The sequence below is a fragment of the Muscardinus avellanarius genome (assembly GCF_963383645.1).
Source record: "Muscardinus avellanarius genome assembly, chromosome: 9".
NCBI classification, from domain to species: domain Eukaryota; kingdom Metazoa; phylum Chordata; class Mammalia; order Rodentia; family Gliridae; genus Muscardinus; species Muscardinus avellanarius.
In genome coordinates this window covers 96,934,097-96,950,242 of record NC_137795.1, presented here as the reverse complement: position 1 = coordinate 96,950,242, position 16,146 = coordinate 96,934,097, and the positions used below count along the sequence as shown (strand labels likewise).

The window sequence follows — 16,146 nt, the reverse complement described above, 5'->3', positions numbered from 1 at the left end:
CTTTTTCTGCAGCTGCCTGCAACCCGGCCAGAAATGAACATTCCTGTCCCTTCCAGTATTTTTGTATTTAAATAAACATCAACCATGCCTGCCAAGGGAGCAAGGAGAGCCTGGGTAGTGGCCACCTTGAATGTCAGTCAACTGTTTGAGTCAGCAGATTGAAATTAATCTCTGCATATTTCTTCTCCACTGGAGAGTTTCTTCCTCATATCTGGCAGTCCTCTTGATGATAAATGCTCCACATATGGGAGGTTATATAGCAGGGATTAAAAAGAGCTTGCAGAGAGGCCAAATGGCAGCAAATCAGTAGGAAACATTTGATACCAGCCAATACATGTGATATTCCAAGTGGATATTTATGTAATCACATCTTCTTTTAGAAAGAAGAAAGAACGTTAAAGTGCTAATATTTGGGATTCAGTTTTAGCTCCATCTTTCCTAGGTATAAGACCTTGTATATACAAATATATGTAAAATGTGTGTATGGATGCAAAAGACCAAGAAAACACAAAAATAATAATGAAAACCTTTATCTAGCACTACTTCCTTTATTTTTCATGCTTTGTTTTTGTTGTTATTTGGTTTATCAATATATGAGCATGAGATTGTACATAGGTACTATCTTGTTTGCAAATGTTTTCTCTTGCATTTATTTGAAATAGTAAAAAACTTTGAAAATTGTTTTAAATAATTTTACAGTTTATAATATGTTAAAATTTTCTAAAACACCATAGATTGTAAGGTGCACATTGTTATATAATTTGATGAGCTCCTAGAATAACTAGCATGTTTCCTCAGAGGAAGGAATAGAAAATTTAAAAATTGAAATTTGTTCTAAATGCAATAACATTTATTCTAGTATTTTTCTGTAACACAACGACACTTCTTTACATGCTCCTAATGTGTCACATCTTACTTTTTGGAAATTTCAGTTATTTGCCATCCTGAACATTGATCATTTAAAATATGTGTGTGTTTTCTTCATTGGCAAATTCATCTACAAACTCATTTCAAGTATTTAAGTAAATTTGAAGGCTTTATGTTTGCTTATTAGTTGAGAGTGCTCTGAAAACACCTTCAATCACCGTCTAGAACTTGATTCCTATATAAATTACATTCGAAGATAGCTTATTATGTCTGTAAGATTTTTTGAAGCATTTTTTGAGGATGCTCATGAAAATCAGTCAGTATTAAGATTAACCAGGAAAAGAATTGCAGGTGTTTAGAAGCAACTTTGACTGTTAGCAAAAACATCATTACTCAGGTTGAAACTCTACCCCAAAAAATCTTTTAAAATTTGCGGGGTGTTTGAGGAGGCTTTACTCCTTTTTCCAGAATAGAAGGTGATAAGGCAATAATTCCAGAAGCCAGCTTTGTGCTTTGCAGTAGAAAAGTCTGTAGTCTTGCTGGATGGAATCTTCCCCTTTGGACTTTTGTCCTCAGTGGGAAATGGGAAAAGGAGATGGAAGGCTCTTTGATTAGTCAGAGGATGTGGCCATTGGAACAATTGTTCCCTTATCAAGAAGCAGTGGACAGAGATACTCAGGCCATGATGGCCAGGGGCCCTTGAGATCATTTCTAAAGTCCAGTAAAGCAGTTTAATCTCCGAAGTACAGACCAATTCTGTAAGAGATTAATTTTTTAAGAATAAATAACTTGCTACTCTTTGGCACTTTCTTGGTTTCTTATCCATATACACATTTTCCATTTAGATGAGAGTTATTAACATTTATATCCACAACACTGACTTCACCCCATGGCAAAAATAAAATAACCTGGCCAAGATGATACTAATTAAAAAATAAAACTTGTAGTAAATATGCATTTAAAACTTACCCAAACACTCTATTTAACATTTAAAAACTGTTCACTGGGTGTGGTGGCACATGCTTGTAATCCCAGTACTTGGGTGGCTGAGACCAGAGGATTGCAGGTTCCAGACCAGCCTCAGAAATTTAGGGACACTCTCAACAATCTAGGGAGACCCTGTTTCAAAACAAAAAGTAAAAAGTATAGTTTGGAGGTGAAATTCCCCTGGGTTCAATTCCCTGTACCACAATAAAATAAAATAATTAAAAATTATTTCCCCAAAGGCAAAGAAAACAAATAATTATGTCCACAAGTTGTTTTAATGAGATGATTGTGGTGGTCATTATTATTGCTTTCACTTGAAACTTCATTCTTCTCATTACTTTAAGTGTTCATAAGTCTTTTAATGTTAATAAGATATGTGAAGTCTAATTTTAATCAAAATTAAGAATGGCAGAGTTCCTTTTGATTGTGAGAAGAGAAAGTTGCTTTGGTCAAATGGCAGGTTTGTTTATGTATTAAATGAACACAAAACCCAGTTCTGAACTCGAGATCTATTTAAGCTCCGGTCAGTCTGAATTTTCATTCATAGTAATGGCATTGACCTCAGCAGAGTCATGAGCAAGGGTAAGAAGGAAGACATGATTCATATTATTGTCAATCCAGTTATTCTTGATAAGTGTCTGAGATTTGTGATTACTTCAAACCCTTGCTTTTTCTGCTATGACTGTTGCAGTGTGATGGAACAGATCTCACCCCAAAGATCCAGGAACTGAAGTTCCAGTGTATAGTATTTTTAAATATACCCAGGTAAGCTCTGTTCGTGTTCTTTTTCATGACTTGATATGATCTCCAACCTGAGGTAACCTATTTTCATAACAGGTATTTCAGCTGTAACCAGGGAAATTCCGTCATCTTAATAACTTATCAAAGGCATCCAGGTCTGATTTTTGCTCTCCTAATTGGTGTACTTAGTGTCTTCTGTGGTAGGTGGCTTTGTGTGTGACATGGTATTTATGGTCTAGACTCATCCATCCTTAAGATACCCAGGCACCTCTCTCCATTGGAATGTTTTCATTTAATTCTCAATTACTGCCCTCTCGCCCAACTCCACCATCTCCAGTAATGATACACACAAATAAATGCCTGTTCTCCATTTCCCAAAAGCCGTTAGGAAACCATCCAGCCTGATTCCAGTATGGATTTCATTGCCAGAAGATTGCTTTGAAAAATAGAATCACTTAAAGAAGCATTTCCTCGCCAGGATATCAACTCTCTTTGGTACTATTATATACCTCAGGAGAAAAGAATATTTCAGATTAACTTGTCTCAAAATAAGCACATTACCTCAGTGGAAAAGAATTAGATGCTTGGCTCCCAAGCCAAGATTTTGTAAGAGACAGATCTATAACCTTTTGTTTCTTGCCCATGAAGCAATTCAGGCAAAACTGCAAATAAGTTCTACTTGCACTGAATTTAATTAAAATGAGACTGCTATGTAAATTTGTGTCTAGAAAAACGTATCATAGTCTCCTGATTATTCTTGGCAGTGTTCAGTATAGTCAGTTACAATTTTATTTCAGAGGTATCTTCAGCCTACCTCATTAGACAGCTAAAAAAAACACTGGCTGTTAATATACTGTCCTCCTGCTCCTCCTCCTCCTCCTCCTCCTCCTCCTCCTCCTCTTCTTTGTCCTTCTCCTCCTCCTCCTCCTCCTCCTCCTCCTCCTCCTCTTCTTTGTCCTTCTCCTCCTCCTCCTCCTCCTCCTCCTCCTCCTCCTCCTCCTCCTCCTCCTCCTCCTTCTTCTTCTTCTTCTCCTCCTCCTCCTCCTCCTCCTCTTCCTCCTCCTCCTCCTCCTCCTTCTCCTCCTCCTCCTCCTTCTCCTCTTCCTTCTCCTCTTTGTCCTCCTCCTCCTCCTCCTCCTCCTCCTCCTCCTCCTCCTCCTCCCTCTTCTTCTCCTTCTCCTTTTCCTTCTTCTTTTATTTTCCTGCTCCTCCCCCTCCTCCCTTTTGTACTCTCTTTCTTCCACTATCCCAAGTTCTTTTATTTCCATTTTCCTTTCTCATTTCATGTATTTTCCATCCCCTCTTTACTCCTTTCTTTTATCACTTGCATTTTCCTTCTGTGGGTACTTCTTAATTCTGTATATAGTGGTAAATGCTACCTACCTCTGTTCCTTTTATCTTTTCTGATGGTTTGAGTATGCCCTCCTCAAAGACTAAATTTCTAAATACCTATAGTTTATAATCTATCATAGAAAACAGATGTACATGAACCCTACAGTGAATAATGTTGATAAATAAGGCACTAGGGACAAGCTATGTGGCGAGCCGCCATTAGAAGATGACGCCGGCTTCCTGCCTCTGAACTAGAAGATGGCACCGTCTTCTAATGGCAGCTCGCCACTAAGGCAAAGCTAGATACCACAGGATGCTTTTCTTGTAAAATTATGGCCTGTTTTCTTAGGTTCATATCTGGGAAATGACAGGTCCATTTCATTTTCTTTTGAAAGGTGTGTACCAACAACAAAAGACTGTTGTTAGATTTAGTAAGTGTTGGGTCTATCTGTAAATTATATTTTTACTTGTACTTACTTTAAAAGTGATTCATATGCTAGGTGTGGTGGTGTATGCTAGTAAATCTAGTACTTAGGAAGCCAAGACAGGAAGATTGAAGGTTCAAGTTCAGCCTCAGCAGCTTAGTGAGACCCTCCCCAACTTAACATGACACAAAGCTTCAAAATAAAAATAAAAACTAGGGATGCAGATGTGGTTCAGAAGTAGAATGTCCTTAGGTTCTACCCCTAATGCCACATGCAAAAAAGTGATCTGTAAAATTAAAAACTCTACGTAATTATGGGGTACCTCGTGAGGTTTCGGTTAATGTATATATTTACTTAACTACAAATTAATCTGTAATTTTAATCAGTAGAAGAATGGAGTGTACTGACTACTTCTTTTCTCTGTGTTTCACAGATATTGTGCTGGCACAATGCCCTGGGGGAACCCAGGAGATCACCATGACTTTGAACCTCAGAGGCATGATGACGGCTATATTGAAGTCATTGGATTCACCATGGCCTCTTTGGTAAGCAACAACTATTTTGCTAAAATGAAATGCACTTAATTCACAATTAGAATTTATCCACTCCACAGGATTTTGATAAATTTTGCTCCTGTTTTATTAACTTCTGATCTTTAACCAGTATAGAGTTGGTTGGGAAAATTATGAACAAAGTCATTTTGCACTATAAAAACTGAAGCACATCTGTTTGAAGTTCAAAAATAAATGAGTATCATTTGATAGTTTTCTTGACTAATTTTCTCCAGAATAAAAGGTTTTCATGCTAATCAGAAAGCATTATGCCACAAAAATATCCCGGCATTGACATAAAAACCATAGCATTTGATCATTTTTTGGCTCATTGAGGATTTGACTAAATATTTAGGTAAAAATGAAATTGGCTATTTGCCTTCAATTTCATCTTACTTACTTATGCATTAAAGGACATATCCATTATCAAAAATATTTGCATATACCAAGGCATCGTTTTTGTGACCTTTAATGAATGTTCAGTTTCTATAGTGTTGAGGTCACTTTGTATTTTAAGATTGTTTGCTTGTGTTCAAAGGTAAATTTTTAGTATGTGTATTTTCAAGCAGGTTTTAGCCATGCATTTTTATTTATTCTTAAATGAAGAGAGAACCAATTAAAATTATCTTTATTATTTTATATTGTATAAATCAGGCTGTGCTATCTGTTTGTAAAGCAAATAAAAATAAAGTTTCTACTTTAAAACTATGGTTAGAACTTGGCTTGTCTCTCTCCAGAGGAGACAGCAAGAAGGATATGCTTTTTATTCTTTTTTTTGGTACTGGGGCTGGAACCCAGGGGCCTTCTACTCCCAGGCTACACTTCCAGACCTATTTTATATTTTATTTGGAAACAGGGTCTCACCAAAGTTGCTGACAGCCTCACTAAGTAGCTGAGGATCGCTTCGAACCTGAGTGATCCTCCTGTCTCAGCCTCCCATGTACTAGGATTACAAGCATGCATCACCACGCCCAGTTGCTTCTTATTCTAAATAAACCAAACAGGGCTCATTTCACTCATCTTGTAAATTACAAACAACTTCCCCAGTCACTCAAATTAGTGAAGTTTAACAGAATAATTTATGATGACGATGATGGCAATAATCTTTGTCATTTGAGTCGGTGATGTCCTTGACACCCTGCCATCCCTAGAATGAAATGGTGTTATGGTGTAGAAGATTAGGATTGACCTACTTTTTATGGTTTCCACTCAAATACCATTCTTCTTTGCCAAAGCTTTTCATGCTAATAGCAGAGAAGGCACAGAAATAAGAAAATAGGAATAAGTTCAATCAGGATATATGCAAGAAAGAATTAAAGGCCACAAGAAAACATACTAGTATATAATGAAATTAAAAAAGGTACCCAAACTATATTTTTCTCGTTAATCTTTCACTCATGGATTTGGTAAATATTTATTGAATGGCTACCATGTGGCAGAGCTTCCTCGTCTTGGCTGTATAGAAATAGCCTTGAAGGCCAAAGGGACTATTAGATTCTTCTCCATTGCTCTTAGGATCAAAATCTAAATCCTTAGTTGACTTGTAAAGTCAAGATTCTCCCTGGTTCCCCAGCCTTTCCCACTTGCATCTTTGCTTCTGGGCTCAAATAGTTCAACAGTCAAGCACAGGCTTGGACATTCCGTTCCTTTTCCCGTACCCCTAAGTCATTTTATCCTTTAACTCTTCATTTTCTATGATGTCTTACTCTGTATCCACCTCAGGTTCTTTGCATAGTTTTTTTTCTTTTGGGGGAAAGGACTTGGTGCTCTTGTTTACATTTGCATGGTGTCTGAGTAAGAGAGAGAGGAGGCAGATAGAAAACTGAGTAATTAGAGAAACAGAAGGACCCTTTCATGCACTCAGTTTATGAGCAACAAGAGTCCCTGAGCTGAAGGATACAAAAGCAAAGAAACGGTCACCTGTAACAGAATGAGAACTACCGTGGAGGGCCACCTGATAAGAATGGCATTTGCTTAGAGGAAGTTGCCAACCTGTGTTGGCAGGCAGGGAGGGAGCACGGATGTAGAATCTCGTTCCTCTCCAGATCTTTTGCTGGTGAGGCTTCCTCTAGAGATGCTTAACCAGGAGCCAGAGGTTAAGAGAGCCAATGACACCATCAAACGGGCCGGCCTTATAGGAAAGGAGGAAGGGCGGGGAGGCCTGGTGAGGTGGCCTAGAGTGGCAAACCATGGACATCATCTCCACAGTGCATCACTCGCCAGTACACTGAGGAAGCCTGACACTGTGGTTGGTGGTGTGCAAATATAATGGAATAATAAGTTTTATCAGGAGAAGGATGCGACAGCATTCTGGAAAAAAGAAATTTACAAACATTTGCAACTATAAAAACTCACAGTCCCCGGTAGGAACTCTTAAGTGGTTATATTTGATATAAATGTGAACGTGAAAAGGGTCCACATAGTGCTGAAAAAGTCAACAAGAGCTGGAATTCAAAATGCACTACAGAATTTACCTAGGAATTTTGACTGGAAAGTTAGTAAACTATTTTTTAATTTATATTTTAATGAGACCATTTCTGTATAAACATGAAGGAAATAATGTAATGAACTCCTACCTGTCATCACTCAGCTTTTATAATTATCAGCTCATGGACAAAATTATATTTATTCCCACATGTGACCATTTCCCTTATTTTCTTTTGAAGCAGTTCTCAGACATCATTTTATTTTACCCATGAGGAAGGACTTTCTTCTATAAGCAAAACTACAATAATTTTATCTCATCTAAAACATGTACCTGCATATCATCAGATAACTACTCAGTGCTCAAGATTTCCAATTGTCTTGAAAATGTCCTCAGTTTTCTTCTGATCAGTTTGAATCAGGATTCAGAGCATGTTATATATTGTGGTTGTGTGGTAAGACTCTTAAGTCTGATATATGAAAAATATATCAGGTTCTGATATATTTTTCTCCATTTATTTATTGGAAGAAGAAAAAAATGACAGGCCATTTCTCCAGTAAAGTTTTTGAATCTGAATTTCACTGATATCATCCTTGAAGTACCAATTAGCATACTCTTCTTCAGTTTCTGTAAGTTGATAGTTGGCTCTAGAAACCTTTTCCTGAAAATTGGTACGGGTTAAGCATCCCTAATCAAAAATGCAAAATCTGAAACTTTTTGAGCGCTGATTGATGCTCAGAAACTTGAATTTCAGAGCACTTTGGGTTTTCAAATTAGGGATTATGAACTTGTAAGACCTATACAAATATTACAGAAATTCAAAACAAAACAAGACTTGTGAAGTCTGAAACACTGCTGGCCCCAAGAATTCTGGATAAAAGGATGCCAACCCTGTATTTACATGTAGACTTATCATACATATTTTTACTCAATTCCACTTTGCAGGTAATGCTTTCTTCTTTCAAAAGTTGATGAAAAATGTGTGGTGTTCTCTCTTTGTTTTTAATGCTATTAGGTCATTACTGGTCATTGTCTGTATCCAGTAATCATTAGAAATTGCAAAATAGTGATATTCTTATTTTATCCTTAATTTTTAAAATTAGGATACTTCTATAAGGAGAAATTTTACTTCACCTGCTACTAGATCACATAGTTTTACACTTTTATAGGGAAGCCAGGATAAGTAACTTTTTTTCTTTTTACATTTTCAAAATAATGAGCCAGTTCACTAGCATCCTCTGATGGTGACTAGTTTTAAAATGGCCTTAAGTGTTTGAACATTTATCCCATCAAGGATATGGATCTATGTATTCTCTCTTTGAGTCTGGTCAAGCTTGTGAGTACTTTGATGTGTCAAGTACAATGAATGCAATGATATACAGCTCTTAAGGCTGAGACATGAAAAACCATGCAGTATGGAAAATTGGGGCAATACTGATTCTAACTAGTAGGAATTTTGTAAATTCACAGCAATTCATAAAATGCCTTCGATTCCATTCATTTAGTGTCATTTATAAATATTTACTGAAGCCACAAATACTTACTGAATCCATGAATGTTATGCCACTTGGTAAAATGGTTCAGTACTGAGCCATAAGAGAAGCCCTGTTCTCAGGACAGGCACAGCTCACTGTTTTGGGGAAAGGAGACCGAGAAGTAAAGAAGATCTCACAGTCATATGAAATAAACCTCAGGAATGAAGCATGTATGAGAACAGAAAGCATAACTGAAATCAAAAGAGTGTTCGTAACATGAAGCCCTCAGCAAGGATTTCAAAGACAAGAGACTGGAGGGGCGAGGTGGCTACATGGTCCTTCCCATCCGAGGAACTGGCCTGGGAGTGCATACCCGGGGAGGGCTATTGGTGGTGCTGTGAGTGGCTATACATATAGTGAGTAAAGGTGCAGATATGGGAGGTAGACAGCAGAAATAGAACCTTTCAAGCTGTTGATGGGCAGGCTTTGGCAGATGGTTGGGGCTGGAGGCTGGTAGACAAATCAACATGGTGCTAGCCAGCATCCAGTTGAAGAAATGAAGAAACCTGGAAGCCTGAGGTAAGAATCAGCCATGATGATGGAAGGCATTGGTGAGTTCAATATAATTACTTGGACTTAGTGACTCACTGTGAAGGTTAAGGGAGGGGGAGCGTAACTGCATCCTGCGAGGCTAGCGTAGGCAACTAAGTGAAGAATAAATATATAAAATGGGGTAGAAACCTAAGAGAATCTTGTAAAAGAAATTAATTCTGTTTTACATATTTTACATTTGAAATCTCTAGGAAACATCATAGGGAATGTAGAAATGGCTAATTCGAAATCTGTGTTTAGAGCTCAGGAGATATCTCTAGGTTGGAGAGATGGTTTGGGGAAGGCCTGTAAAATTCTTCCCTTTCCCATTCTATTTTCAGTAAGAAAAAGAGAGAAATAATAATAGATAGAATTTGGTGAAAAGAAAATGAAATACTAAAATTATGCCAATTATATTTTTCTCTTTCCATGATATGAATAATGTAACACATTCACCCGAGCTAGCATCAAATGTGGGATGGGATCTCCAATTCTAGTGACTCTATATTGCTTCCAAGATAGAAAATCTTGTCTCAGCAAAGCAGAGTTAAATGTAGGCTAAGCTGTGTGGTTTTAACAGCCTGTGCTCTCTAAAATAATACTGGCATATATTTCTCTATTTTCAAACACACATCTAGCCTTATTACTCATATAGTGGTACAACATTGTATAATTTTTTCATTCAGTATGAACAAATCTTATTCTTAGCCATTCCTTTTTACATTTCTTGAAACTATTATATTGATTATTTTTCTAAGAAGAGAAATTATGGGAAAACTGATGCATCTATTTAAGGTGATTATCTAAATAGAAGAGTATATTTATTTGAGTGTATATGTAGTTTTTTATTTCAAATACATGCCATACAATTTTAAAAATAAGTAGGATGTCAAGCTTTTCAAAAACATTATTTTTCTTATAAATTGACATATCTGCAGTAATTAAATGCTATATACTTTGAAGGTCATGAATATACTAATAGATATTTTTGTACATTGCTTATAATTTAAGTAAAATCCTAAGAACAGAAAATTCAAAGTGGCTCTTGAGGAGAGATTTTTAAATAGAATTACTAAAATAGGAGAAAAAGACTATTTCTTTTAGACTCTTTATCTTGTAATTGCAAACTTCAAAGCAGAAGTCTTCAATTCATTATTTTGGTTGAAATGTATTCCTAGTAATTAAGATGGTACTTCATTGGGTACTGGGAATCCTGATTACCTTTTTGGATTTTACACAGGCCATAATCAGGCATTGTGATTTGTATTTATTTCTGCTACAATTTTCTGCCATTATAGTTGTAAAGGTCCTTTCATGTTAAGTCGGTTTCTAAGTAATTTAAAACTTTTTGAGACAGTTCAAAGAATTATTCAAATTGAGGGAGTGGGAGTCTAATTTTCTATTCAGTATGAAATCCAATATTTCAGTCTCATAAACTTTGAAGAAAGAACATGCATTTTTTGTTAATTGAAATTAAAATGTATAAGTTCTTTTATATTTATTAATTAGTAAAGACAAAAGTTATTCAATAAAAAAATACATATACACTCAAATAAGTATACTCTTCTATTTAGATAATCCCCTTAAATAGATGCATCAGTCTTCCAATAATTATGTGCAGAAATTTCCAGAGTTATGTTTTATACTTACTATCTAACAATCTATGTTTTTTAAAGAAAAATTGCAATATTAACTGTATTCTTATTTTGACAATACATACACCTAACAATCAGAATTAAAGTGAAATATCAGTCATCACATGACTCATAAATAACTATATTTTTATGTATATCCCTTCAATAACTTTATTTTGGTTTAGAAACACACAATAAATCATATTACTATAAGTAAAACCCATGTTAGATGTTCAGCTATGCTTTCATTGAATAAATATATATCATGTAATAATTGTTCCTTTATGGAAAGTTTTCTTTATGATATTTTAAGTTTCTGAAGTTCAGTGTGATAAATAATCCTGTAATTAAGATAAATGTTATAAACCTCCGTATACATTTCCAAGTATGCAAGGACTTTCTTATGAAAAATGCTTAGGAAACAAATTACTTATTCAGTGACATAAACATTTTAAAGGCTCTTAATAATAAATAACAAGACTGGGTTTTCACAATTTTATACCATAGCTGGATGTGGTAGCACATGCCTATAATCCCAGTACTTGGGAGGCAGAGACAGAAGGATTCCAGGTTTGTAGCCAGCCTCAGCAATTTAGCAAGTTCTCTGAAACTTACTGACACTCTTTCAAAATAAAATAATAAAACAAGGTTGGGGTGTAGGTCTGAGATAGAATGCCCTTGAGTTCAATCTCCAGTATCACACACACAAAAAATTACACTGTTTACTTACCAATAGTGATATACAGAATACTTGGATGAGAACAGATTTATGAATTTTTAGTGCTAAAAACGTGTTAATAGATGGAGACATAAATGCTGTGCAGTATGGCACTTGAAACAGACTGAGGGGTTTTGGTTAGCATTCCATCCCAAGAAAGAAATTATGTTTATTTTATAAAGTTATTAAAACTCTGGAACAGATATTTATACCCTAATAAATAACAAAAGGCTAAAATCAGGACAATTATATCTTTATTGTTACCTCAGGTCTTTTTAAAAAAGTATAATCTGTATAATTTTTATATATGTCACTAGGATTTTATATTTCACTTTTGAGAGATTAAAATATTTTTGGATATAAATCTTTTGACAGACTTATTAATTACAAACACTTTCAATTTGTGTTTTTTGTGTTCTTAATGTTTCCTTTGATGAGTATATGTTTTAAACATATTTGTGAATTCCAATTTTATGAAGTAGGCTTAATTTGTGTCGAAGCTTCTTGTATACTTCTTAAGAAATCATTGATTACTCCAAGAGAGGTTGAGAAGACATTCTTTTATATTTTTCTGAATATTTACAATTTTAGGTTTTATATATAAGCAATGTAGCTTAAATTGATTTTTGTGTATTATGGAAGATAGTGATTTATTTTTAAATATCCCTATCCAGTCTTATTTTTACATTTTTAGTTCATTATAATTCTACATCATAGTGAGATTCACAGCGCTACAAACATTCATGAACCCATCACTTGGTGTATTTCCTTCCCCATCACATTCTGTTCCCCATGACTCCCTCCTCTTATGTATCAGTGACACTTGGAGCAATAACTTTATATATTGCCAAAGCGTTGTTTGAACTGTTTTCTCCCTCAATCTTCCTTTTTTCTCTCCTGTCTCACTCCCCCAAACTCCTTCCTATTTTACCCATCTCTCTCCTCATTTATTTGTTATCTCCTTCGTTTCCTATTTGACCTCCACATATAACAGAAAACATACAACCCTGGGCTTTCTGAGATGGGCTGATTTCATTTACCATAATGTTCTCTGGTTCCATCCTTTTTTCTAAAAATGACATAATTTTGGTCTTCTTTATGGTTGAGTAAAATTCCATTGTGAATGCATACCACATTTCTTTTACCCATTCATTTGTTGACAGACATCTAAATTTGTTCCATAACTGAGCTATTGTGAATTGTGCTGCTGTGAACGTGGGTATGCATCTATCACTATAATATTCTGATTTTAATTCTTCTGTAAAGATACTGTGGAGTGATATCCCTGGCTCAAATGGTATTTCAATTCTTTTTTCACAATCTTTTATTTCTTTTTCTTGATATATGGTTCCGGCCAATGCATTCAGTAAGATGTTGAGTAAAAGTAGTGAGAATTACCATGTTTGCCTTGTTCCTGATTGTAAAGGAAACATTCCACAGTTCCACATCAGATATGCTGTTTAGTTGGCATATGTTTTAAAAACTCCTCTATTGCCTCAAGGAATTTATATTCTTAATTTCCTTCTTAGGAATGAATGAATAAAAATAAATAAATAAATATAAAAGCTCTTGCTTTTGACAAAACACAAATGTATTATTTTATCCAGTGTTATTTTGCATTTGCTAACATAAGATATAATTTTCTTCTTAATTTTGTTTAAACTACAAATTTCATTCATTAAAAATATTTTACTGACCTGGCATATCTTGGGATAACCCTCTTTAGTTTTGATGTATTATCACTTTTTGTCGCTAAATTTAATTTACTAATATTTCATTTTTGTGGCTATGGTTCTGAACATACCATTTTTATAAGAACTTATATTCTTATAATACCTTTGTTTAATTTTGATATTAAGTTCACTGGCCCCATTCATTGAGATAGAAAATTATATTCTGCTCTATTTTCTTAAAGAATTTATGAAGACTTGCATTGTTTTTTCTGGTTTTTAAAGAATTTTCTAATGAACCATTTGGCATTAAGATTTATGAGATTTATGTGATGTGAAAATAGACATGGAGTTATTCAGATTTCTCCTCCCTCCCTCCCCTCCTTCCTCCCTCCCTCCCTTCCTTCCTTCCTTCCTTCCTTCCTTCCTTCCTTCCTTCTCTTTTCTGAGATGCCATCTTACTCTGTGGCTCAGGTTTGCTTTGAACTCGCCCCATCTTTCCAAGTGCCTGGGATTACAGGCGTGCGCCCACATGCCTGGCTCTGTTTCTTCAAAAGGCAATTTTATTCAGTTAAATTTTTTAGGGATTTCCCCCATTTCTTCTAACTTGCTGATTCCACTGGGTAAAAGCTGTTTTGTGATTATCATTTCATTCTCTGCAGCATCTTCTCCTCCTTTCTTGGTACAAGCATTTTGTTATCTATCTGATTCCTATAATTACATTTTCTTCTCTACCTTGTGCTTTTATTTGTGTGTGTATATCTTCATTTGCATGCACAAATAAACACCACAATCCAACATTACTATTTTTGTTTTAAATAATCCTTTGTCTCGTGTGTGTGTGTGTGTGTGTGTGTGTGTGTGTGTGTGTGTATGTGTTTACTGGGGATGGACCCCAAGGACATTCTACCTCTGAGCTACACACCCACCATCCTATTTTGTTTTTTATTTTGAAACAAGGTCTCACTGAGTTGCAGAGGGCCTCACTAAGTTGCCGAGGCTTGCTATGAACCTGTGATGAACCTGTGATCCTCCTGTCTCAGTCTCCCAAGTATTGGGATTACAAGTGTGCACCACCGTGTCTGGTGATCTCATTGGTCTTTTAAAGAACTCAAGGAATAAAAAACAATGGTAAATCCTGTGTTATCCACATTGCCAGAGCAAAAGTGCCGGTTCTGAAGAGAGGTGTGTGAATGGAAGAATTAAATTCAAGCATGGGAGGGTTGCCAATCTCTATTGGGCAGACCCCGGGTTTATTTCTCTTGTGGTATTCATACAATTTCTAGCTTTGGGTTGCATAGGAATGCAAAAAAGACAAGTCCAAAGTACATATATCGACTTCTGGGAAGATGGTGACCGAGAAAAGCGGGGCTTAAGAGCCCCGCTAACAACAAATCTCCATTACCACAAAATCAGCGCCTTTCATAGCCAGAAAACACCATCACCAGTGAAACAAAAAATCACCAGGCTCCAGAGAGAAAGCACACTGAGAACAGAGCCACAGAGGAGATAACCGGCCTCATGCCCGAGGATGCGGCAGACTCGGCAGCAGCGCCATACTGCCGGCAACACCGGCAAATTCACTGAACGGCTACAGCAAGCCGAGGTGAGCCACTGCGGAACAGCCAGGCGGGATTTCTCTAAGCAGAGAGCGTCTAAAGCTCCCAGTGGCTGAGCTTAGCACACGCTGCAGGGATTCAGAGTCGAAATCAAAACCAAGAAGAAAACGCCAGCCCCATAGCCGAGGGTGTAGCAGCGGCGCCATATTGCCACCGGTGGCAGCAGCAGCGAATTCAGCGAGGCCAGTACAGCTACATCTGCGCACTCAAGAACAGTGAGTCAAATTGCGGGCCACAGAGGAGAAATCCCAGTACTGTACTCCCTGGGACTTGACCCAGTGGGGGAGGGGCGGTGGCAGAGATATCACACCATAGGAGAACGTGCAACCTGGCACCCCCCACAGTCTAAAGCAGCCTCTATCGACTCTCTGGGTCGGAGACTCTGTGATAAAACCCAGTAAAGGAGTAGTGGGGTCTGAGATACTACTGACTCGAGATCCAGAACACCTTAAGTGAAGTCATAGTGACCCAAGGGAAGAACCCAGAGAAGGCACAAACATCCGAAATCATGGGAAAGAGGAATAATACTGGAGCAATGAATGCACACAACCCCACAACATCAGAACCCGATAAAACTGAAAATTAGAGATTTCTAGAAGATCAAATCAGGAAAATAACTGTAGAAATAATAGAGGTGCTTCGAAAAGAACTCAGAGAGAGCCAAAAAAGAGATAAAGGATGCAATTAATGAAGTAAAGGCCTCAATTCAAAGCACAAACAACCGATTAGAACACATGGAGAACAGAATCTCACTCTTAGAAGATGAGCAATCCAAAAATGAACGCATAGTTTCTAATCTAGAAAAAAATATCCGACAGCAGGAATCTGATATTGAAGAAATATGGGCCCATTTTAAGAGAGCTAACCTAAGAATAATTGGAATAGAGGAGGGAAAAGAAAGTGAAACCAAAGGGATCAACAATCTCTTCAAGGAAGTAATAGCAGAAAATTTTCCAGACATCGAGCAAGAGGCCGATACACAGGTCCAGGAAACTTATAGAACTCCCTTTAGACAGGATCGGAGAAGAGGATCCCCACACCACATAATTGTCAAAATGACCAATGTGGAAGCCAAGCAGAGAATCTTAAAGGCAACAAAATCAAAGGGCCA

General features: G+C 36.6%; 1 protein-coding gene across 3 annotated transcripts in view; it reads left to right on the top strand.

Moving 5' to 3' along the window:
• Window positions 1–16,146, top strand: part of DGKI (diacylglycerol kinase iota) — a gene marked incomplete at both ends in the record, with an annotated part of 483,096 nt that overhangs the window by 298,509 nt on the left and 168,441 nt on the right. For all 3 annotated transcript variants that reach the window (XM_080700835.1, XM_080700834.1, XM_080700836.1), the window contains 2 exons: window positions 2,546–2,619; window positions 4,786–4,897. In XM_080700835.1, coding sequence (XP_080556961.1) covers window positions 2,546–2,619; window positions 4,786–4,897 — 186 coding nt within the window. The remainder of the gene's footprint in view (window positions 1–2,545; window positions 2,620–4,785; window positions 4,898–16,146) is intronic.